This window comes from Vigna unguiculata, chromosome 9 (genome assembly GCF_004118075.2).
Source record: "Vigna unguiculata cultivar IT97K-499-35 chromosome 9, ASM411807v1, whole genome shotgun sequence".
Classification (NCBI taxonomy): Eukaryota; Viridiplantae; Streptophyta; class Magnoliopsida; order Fabales; family Fabaceae; genus Vigna; species Vigna unguiculata.
The window spans coordinates 6,307,423-6,317,181 of record NC_040287.1 but is presented as its reverse complement, the minus strand read 5'-3'; the positions used below and the strand labels follow the sequence as shown (position 1 = coordinate 6,317,181).

At 28.8% G+C, this 9,759-nt stretch overlaps 1 protein-coding gene across 1 annotated transcript; it reads right to left on the bottom strand.

Annotated features, from left to right (window-relative positions):
- Positions 1–4,742: 4,742 nt before the first annotated feature.
- Positions 4,743–7,784, bottom strand: LOC114163339 (exocyst complex component EXO70E2). The gene has a single exon (XM_028047591.1). It carries the CDS (start codon positions 6,821–6,823, stop codon positions 4,910–4,912), a length of 1,914 nt encoding a protein of 637 aa, XP_027903392.1. The 5' UTR covers positions 6,824–7,784; the 3' UTR covers positions 4,743–4,909.
- Between the last annotated feature and the right edge of the window lie 1,975 nt (positions 7,785–9,759).

Below are 9,759 nucleotides of genomic sequence, written 5' to 3'. Positions count from 1 at the left end.
AGAAAAACAAACTTTCTCTACAATAAAGATAACCAATTTTCTCTCTAGACAACACGTGAATTTATCATGCAAAGTGAAAGATAGTATATTAACTACAACAAGGTAAGAAGATTGCACTATTTTATTAAGGAAGACAATTGATGAAATGTGTCTTATGTTCTCGTTGACACTAAAAGATATCCCTTAAGGTAATATCCAACTTCTTGCCATAATTAATTTTAAATATTTCATATATATTTACAACAAGACTACCAAGATACGTTATTATTATCATTATCTATTTTTTAAATAAAGTATTATCTCACATATAAAAAACTTTAAAACTTCTATTTGAGTACTTTTAAAAGTTTGAAACATAACTTTCTTATTATATTGTTTAAAAGGTTAATATGGAAGACTCATTATTTTATCCAGTAAGTATTAAAGCCTAAAGTAATGGTTCGTTAAAAAATACTTGGAAAAATTAGATAAAAAACCATTGGATAGAAATTAAAAAACAATACTTAAGTTTGAAGCTAGAAGTTACTAGTAAAGATAATTATATTTGGTTGGAGATGCAAGGGACCTCATATTTATTCAAGTACTTAATATATTAATTTTTTTTGAAAATTTAAGTTTGAGTTTAAATTTTACATTGGATAGAAATGAGAAAGTTGAGTACTTAATAAGAATGAAAATTTATAAATTCATCACCTTATAGTTTTGATTGGAAATGATGTCAATTTCTTGTGTTGGTTGGCCTGAGGTCTTATTGTTGTTTGTCTCCCAAGTGAACTCTCACTCTAAACACCAAATAATGGTATCTAACAGTGGTAGACGTTTGTGGTAGAAGGGAGGGGCCATGGCCCCCCCAAAAATTTGATTTTTTTTTATTTAAATTTTAGGTATTTTAAATTTTTTTATATTATAGATCTTAGATAATATATTATAAATTAATGATGATTAAATTAAATATTTTATTTCTTTTATAAATATAATAATTAATGTTAATAAATAATAAAATATAAAATCAAACATAATAAAGAATAAAGAATACAAAGATTTATCAAGATGTTTTTATTATTATTTTTTATTATGGTTTGAGCTTATTATACATCGTTTTCATTTCTTATTCTTAAATTTTTTTCTTTTGTTTTTGAAGAGAAAAATATTTATTTTTTGCTCTTGTTTCTCTTTGTTCTCTTTCATTCACGAGGAGGAAAAGAATTAGGTAATTCTTTTATCTTACTTGATAGTGAAATATTGGTTTAATAAATTATTTAATAAGTCTCTTTTATATTAATTTTTATTTTATGAACATAGAAGTAAAAGTATCTTATTGTGTGTTTTTTTATAACCGGATACTGTGGTTCATTATATGACTTGAGTTTCTCACAGATCTTTCTCATCTCCCATTCTCACCTATTTTCTTTTGTTTCTTAAAGAGAAAAAGATCTATTATTTTTGCTCTCATATATAAGTTGTTGTCTTCCATTCTCGAAAAAATAAAGAAGAAAGTAATTCTCTCGTATCACATGATAGTGAAATATTAGTTTAATAATTGTATATTAATTTATTTAATGAGCTTGTATATTAATTTTTTATTTTATGAACATAAAAGAAAAAATATTGTACTGTGTGTTTTTTATAACTGGATCTTAAGTGTGATTTGATTATTATCGAATTTTCTTTTGATATTTACGTCTCTCAGTTTTTTATTAGATTATGAAAATTTATTTTTTAGTCTTTTTTTTAAATAGGTATACAAATTCAAGTCTTCCATATATTTATTTGTAATTTTTTTTTTAGTTATCATTATACTAAATTATGTATTCATTTTTATTATATTAGTGACAATAATTAAATATATAAATTTTGAATGTATTATTTTGGCTCCCCCAACAATGTTGGTCAAGATCCGCCACTGGGATTCAAGTTGATGGTTAGTCTTGGCGACCAACTCATATAAGTACAATATGATCCCTGTATCGAAAGTCGTCTTCTTAACAAAAATTCAGGTAAGAGTGTCCCATTAAGATAAACTATTGTTTGAAAGGGATACTCGTGGTAGGAAATACTTCCGCTATAGGGGAAGTGTACCAATGTGGAAGGGACTCACCCTTTAGGGAGAAATTGTTGGGAATCCAAGTGTGAATCTAAGTCTTACATTAAGTAAAAATGAAAAAGTTTTCTATAAATCCATTATCTTAAGATTTTACGTTAGAAGTAGTGTCAATCTCTTATGTGGATTGAGCTTTGATTTCATTTGTGTTATATCTCTTTGGTGAATTCTCCCCTCCATAGACCTACTAGTATTATCAAAGTCGATGGTTGGTGTTAGTGACCAACTCACTAGAGCACAATCGGGTAGAAATGAGAAAATTGAATAACATATAACGAGTACAAATGAAAAAGTTGAGTATCATATATGGAAGAAGACCTATAAATCTATTGTCTTAAAGTTAATGTTTTGTGTTAGAAGTTATCTCAATTCCTAATATGGATTTGACTCATGTTTCATTAGTGTTATATCTCCTCGATTTATTATCCTGAAAAAAGTAAAAAATGCAACTCAACCTCTCATCTATTTTTTTTTTCTTCGATAAATTTCATTACAATAGATAAATATATAAGTTTTTAAGTATTGATAAAAATATAAGTTTTTTTTATATTGTTTATAGAATATTATTGTTAAGATAACCTATTTTTCTATCTTTATATCTCATCTCGAGATATTAATTTTATAGTATTTGGACTATAAAAATATGTTGCTTTCATAAAACGACTTTGCTACAAAATTTTAGTATATAAAAACATAATTTTCTTTTATATTATTACTTTTACAATATTTACTTAAAAATTATATTTAAATAATTTAAATTAAAAAATTACGCTCGTGATACATGCACTATTTTATTTTGCAACTTTCATATGTTATTTTATTTCAATGCTTGATGACCGGTATAAATAAATAGCATCTATGAATAAAATAATACTTCCAAAAAGGGTAATTGATCTGCATATAGTGAAGTTCTAAAATAAATTGTAGATTTTTAATTTATATTTTAAGTTTTAATTTTTAACTAGTATATAAATTAATTTAATTTATAGAAAATTTCATTTTCTTATTTCTTTTGATATAAGTTTTTAGGAAAAAAAATATTTGAACATTTTATCATTTTTATATATTAAAACAACATTTTAATTAACAAAAAACAATAAGTTATTTTATTGTTTTAATATTGGTTTTTTTATAAATCACGAAACTTCACAATTTTAATACGTTCAAAAAATTAACTTACAAAAATTCAATTGAGAAATATAAATTTTTGAATATCCAATAAATAATAATAAATTAATAAATATTTAATTAAAATATTCAAATTCATAATAAATTTAAAATTTAATTAAGCTCTTGTATTCTTTTCTTTTCCTTTTATATTTTTTCTTCTAAAACAATTTTATTTTATAGAGTCTGAAACTAAGGAAAAACAATAACAAAAAAGTATAATTGTAATGAATGAAAACTAGAATTGCTAAATTTGTCAGATCATAAATTAAAATGTTCATATCTATAGGTACATAAAAATATATTGATGTTAACTGTAAAAATTAGGTGAATAAATATTGTACAGAAATAAAAGGAATATCTTTTTTCACAAAACTAAAAGCAAAAAGCTTTTATATTTTCAAAATTCAATTTGTTAATGAAGCATTTATTGAAGTAACATTAATTGAGATTTTTTGTTTCTAAAAGTAGGTAGGTTACCCATATAAAGAAAGCATAGAAGATGCTCTAAAAGTGTATACTAGAAGAGATTAGGAATGTGATTAAGAAATAATTTGGCTTAGTAAAACTAATTTGAGACAAAGTATTTTCCTTTGACTAGAATATAAGATATATGAGTTTGACCTTAACTTTAGTGCGACCGACCAAGAGTGATGAGACACGTTATATAGAAACAAGTAGAGAACAACCCAATTAAATTTGTCTTCAACTATTTCGTTCATGTGGTGAAAAGAGAGAAACGTCATTTCTTTTATTTTTTTTATAAACAATTATATTATTAAAATTTTTTATAAACATATAATAACATTATAATACTATTCTTGCATTACATTTAATTCTTTATAGCATATATAAGAATAAATAAACAACATTATTTTTTACTTCATTTTATTTCTTTTTGGCATATTTTATCAAATTACATATACACCAATTATTTAAAAACTATTAAGACATAACAAAATTAATTTCGGGAAGAAAATGAAAATATCTACAAATAAAAGATAATAAAAGTAATGATATTTGACTCACTTTTTTATTTACTCTTAATCTACCACTCTAATCATATTTAGATTATCATATTATACCATTTAGAAAAATTTAAAATATATAATCTATGATTAGAATAATGAATTATAAAAATAAATTAAGAAAAGTGGGTTAAAATTGTAAATTTGAAACTGGAAAATTTTGGAAACAAACACGGTTAGATTTGTTTGTTCTTTTTCTTGTGTAGCAAGTCAGAAAACACTTGTTTTTTTTTTCTTGTGTCTCTTCCTTCATTTTTCTACTTCTCATTAGGAAAATAAAAGTTTAGTTTCACAAATTTTGACAAACATCCATTTTTAATAATAAAAAAAAACTCTAAGATTTTATTTCTTTATTTTTATAATTTTCATAAAAGAAATAAAAATTTACTCTATTTAATAATTTTGTCAGACACAAAAATGTTTGCCAGAAAATCATTTTCTCGTTATCGTGAAGAAAAAGTCACCATTTTCATTTATTTGATATGAACGAAGAACAAGCACAATGGCCTTCCTTAGCTAAACTACGACCATGATGTCATTTTTTTTTTTCACATGACAAGTAAAATATACAATGGTCTCTATGAAAAATGAAACCCAAGACAAGAAAAACCCTTCAATTTCTTTGCTGCAAAGATTTTGGTGACCCTTGAAAAAGGTCCAAAATATAACTCTGTAGATCCTCAACAGTGTACTTGATATACTTATCTGCAATGTTTGATGAGTTTCTTCCAGTGTATGATCCGTATGCAAGAACCACTTTCTGAGACACAGAAATTTGTAGATCCTCACGAAGTTCACAGTCTTGGACGCACCACCCTGTCTGGGTCCTGTACACTTCACGAAAGGCATTGCAAAACTTTTTGCAGCTTTTCTCCAAAGTTCTGTGTGAAACACAATTTGGCAAATTCTCATCCTTAAGCATACAAAGTATTGGACCCCAAGTCACCCTCTCATAGCACCTTGCATCGCGCTGATACTCAGCAGTGTGCTGCCGAAGCCAGAAATCTCCAAAAAAGTGGCTTAGATCAGAGCACTTCACCTTTTGCACCATGTAACGGATGTTGTTCATCATGAAAATATGTTGCAAAGCCAAATCTTTGTATAGTTTGGACTTGTTGCTCAAGTTGGATTCTAGAGCTGTGGCGATTGATCGAAAGTAGAATGCCATTGGACTCAGTGAGAGACCTGAGGCTTCTGGTTTATATCCTGCAGGATCAGTTGAACACTCTTCAACGAGAAGGTGATTGAGGGTGTCACCATATTCAACCAGTGTCATGATGTAATTCATGACATATTTGGTAACATGGTGAACACCCCCTTGAGGAAAAGGAATCTTTGAATGGTTAGTTGCAATAGCATTTCTGAATGCCAGAAATGTAGACTTGATAGTGTCACCAATGCTTGTTTGAAGCTTGTGAAACTCTCCTCTCACAAAAGCACCAACTTCTTCAAAGAACAATATATCTACATCCACCGAAACATGCTCCAAAACCTCATGCATGTCAAGCAAACGAAACATTCTTTCTGGGGTGTGTGTTCCCATTGCCACGGCCTCTCCGAAATTCAAAAGAAGCAGCATAAAACTCTGAGAAATTTCGGAAAAGCAACACTGATAAAAGGATCCAAAGTCCCCAAGGATGTGTTTGCACAATCTTTTCTCACTCACAAGATACACCTGAACAATGATCTTCATGGCTCGTATCCATTTCTTTATCTCATGGTTCAGGCACTGCCACTCCAGTTTCAGCACATCCTCAATGCTTAATTTTTCCATCTTAAGAATCACAAAATAATCAGCCAAGGCATCTCTTCTGGATGAAATGAAAACCTGAGAGAACTCTTGATGGTATTTTGAGTGAAACATGACATTTGCAATGCTCTTGAGATACTCAAGTACTGCTGGATTCATCAGATCAACAATGTTGGTCTCGGATTGGCCAGAACCGGTACTCCTGCGAACCTCGTTAACTTGTTCATCCTCCACTGCACGAAATGATTCATCATATGCCATATCCATTTTAGAATTGAAAGACATGCATTCAGGCTCAAAAAACTGCTTATGTTCAACAAGAATGTGGTCTAATTCTCTCTCAAGCCTGGACATAGCATCCTGCAAAACTGCATAAGCTCTCTCAAGAAGTTCCTTCTGCCTCCAGTTATCATTCACCACAGAAAAGCTTTCCAAACTCTGAATCAGTGTTTGGATTTCACCAACAAGTTTCAAATAATCAGAACACTCATTTGGACTAGAGTCCCATGTCATGGAAGGGTTTGCTACCCACATCGTTACCTTGTCTTCAACACACTTGAGTCGGTTCTCTAATTGCTTGATACCCCTTCCTTTCCTCTCATTGACTATGGAAATTGCGGACAATTGGGACAATTGGGTCTCAACATCCAAGAGGGTTTTTCTCAAGTCACTGGACACATTCTTACTTGCTGCTAGTGCCTTTAAAATGTGTTGAGCAGCAGCAACCACGTGTTGATCTTGTTCACAAGTGGAGATAACAGGTTTATGTTCCTCCATAGCAGAAAAACATGCAAGAGCACAGAGAAATCCAAACAAGAATGCAGTGGTTTTAATTTGTCACTGTGATGCAGACAAACGCAGCCGCAATTTGCAATCACAACACAGTCACAAACTCTAAAAACCTTGAGATTAAGGCATAAATTGCGATTGCAGACTTTAAAACCTTATTGCAGTCTCTACAACTGAACATGACTACTTCGTCTCCAAACTAAAATCTTTGTATAGTTTACACAAAAGGTATGGGTTAAAACAAAGAACCTTGCAAAAGCTCAACTTATAGACAAGAAAAAAAATAAAAGCAAGCTTTATAGTCCTCAAAGGAACAAGAATTTAAACCTTAAAAGCTTGAAACCCTGCATCTGGAAATTATGAAGAAGAAGAAGGCATGAATGAATAATTTTCTCCTCTTAACTTCTCATTCCCCTCTCCATTATCAAGAAAGGCAGAGCAACAACAGCAAGCCCCAACAATTGGGAGTAAGAGAGCTGATAATCATATATAACCCACCAAAACAAAGCACAACCTCCAAATTCAAACTTGTATAAATAGAATTGCCACAGGAAATGGTGAACTCAACCAATTGACCCTCACACAAACACCTACCGTGCCAATTAATCACTGGTAACTGAACCCCCAAAAGAATTTCTTTGAAAAAAGAGAAAGACAATGAAAATCACACACAGTTCACAGATTTCAAAACATGATTCAGGTAAGAGAAACTATAAACCAGGACAAAGGATCAAGTTGGGACAAAGATGCAAAAAAGAAGAAAGCTTAGAAATTGAGAAAGTGGGGACGAATTTTGTGTAGCAAGGGGAAAATTGGATGTTAATTAATTGATATTTGTGAAGAGAAATTGTTTTTGTGTGGAGAAAAAGAAAATTGTGGAGGAGCTTTGCTTTGCTATGAGAGTTTTTCTAACTACAAAATTTCCTCAATCTATGGCTTTTGACTTTTGACGGACATGTCACAAGGATTTAACGAAATTAGAAATTGAAGAAATTCACCAGAAAGCGTGTTGAGTCACTGTGATCTTGTTAACACGTAGGTAAAGTACACACTCTATTACTTCCTTTTCTTGTTTTTTTATATACACTTACTATATCCTCTTACTAGTCTTTAACTTGTAACATATATTTAATTACACAATCACATATATTTTCATTTTTAATAAAATTTACAAATAATAAATTGATTCAACTATTCATACTTAATTTTAATAAAAATATTTTTCAATTCATTTTATAATATCCAAATTTTAAAAAAGGTTAAATATGTTTTTTTCTTTAACTTTCAGTGAATTTTGGAATTAATTTATTTCAAAATTTTAGAACAATTTAGTCATTTATCTTTCAAAATATGTGAATTTAGTTTTTCGAATCAAATTTTATTAGGTTTATTTGATGTTTTGTATGTCATTTCAGAATTGTATTTAAGTTGTTTAAACTATTTAACATATTTTTGCTTTAACGTTAAATTAATATTATTATGAAACGCGTTTGAAATGTCAAATAAACTTAACAAAATTTGAATTTGATTAAAAAGATTAAACCTGTGTATTTCGAAACATGAAGAAATAATTAGTTCAAAATTTTGAAATAGACTGATTCTAAAATTCAATAAAAGTTAAAAGACCAAAAACATAATTAACCTTGTTAAAATTTTAAAAAGTTTGGGAATAACAAGTGATTTATGGAGAAACAGCTATTGCAATCGGTGTTCAAAGATCTTGTTACTTATTGCAAAGATTTTTTTTACTTATTGCAAGACTTGGTTGTTTCCTCAGTTGAGCAAGCTTAAGCGTCAACCTATGTGTGTTGACAGAAATGGAAGTGACAAAAGGGTTCGGAGTTTAGCGATTTGGGGTTTCAAATGATTGTATTTCCAATTACTTTTCTGATTGGATACTGAGTGGTTCTGTTTCCTGTTTGAATGATGCATAATTTTCAGAAGTTTTGGATCTTATAATTTCATTAGTGAAATTAAACATGTGTTTGGATGAGTTTTCATAGCATGGATATTTATTTAAAAATTTTGGAATGTTATATCATTTAGAATGAGCAACTTGAAAAAATTGAAATTTTAGAAATTTATTAGATTATTTCAAAAAGTTTAAATTTTACAAATAAAAATGAAGAATTTGGAAGTTTTATATATTTTTTATTTTAAATATATGTTTATATTTATATTTTTTTTTTGTCTATTCTTGAGTTGGGCTATAATTTACCCAACTTTGATAGGAAATTTGTCGGTTTGACTGAGCTTAAATTGTCATCAGTTCCTCCTCGTTTTTTTTTTTCTATTTTTTTTCATAGTCTTTTACAATTTTTTTGAATTTTCTTTCTCTTACTACAAATTCTTTTTTATCTTGTTATGAATTGTCCTGTCTTTTTTATAAGTTTTTTCATTTCTTATTTAAACTTTTTATTTCTCTCAAGAAAGTCAGATAAACATTTTTCTGATCCAAGCTTTGAAGTCGAGCCATTTTAATATTCTTGATTTTCTACCAATTTCAACGCCATATTATCTTTGTTTGCACCAACTTTTAACATATTCCGCAAACCTAGAATGATACAATTTATCGATATGAAATACAATTTTTCAATTCTTCTTTCATACACAAGATATGATTTAGGATCAATTTTATTTCCAAAAGTAAGAATTTGAGTTTTTTCACTCCACATGTCATCCATAGCGTAAAAGCACCGATTTCGATTTCGAAAAGCATAAACTTGAATCGAATTCCCGAAAACACTGATCGTCACATGCTCGTGCTTCACTAAATTGAACCAATGAATCGTTTTGACATCTGAATTCAATTGGACAAAATTTGAACGTTGAATCACCAAACTGCCTGATAATGAATGAAGGCAATGTTGAAAATCAATAGCATAAAATTGCTTGCAAACCATTTGGCAAATGTATTTGTAATT

Coding starts and splice junctions, on each gene's coding strand:
- LOC114163339 (XM_028047591.1), bottom strand. CDS start 6,823: ATGGAGGAACATAAACCTGTTATCTCCACTTGTGAACAAGATCAACAC.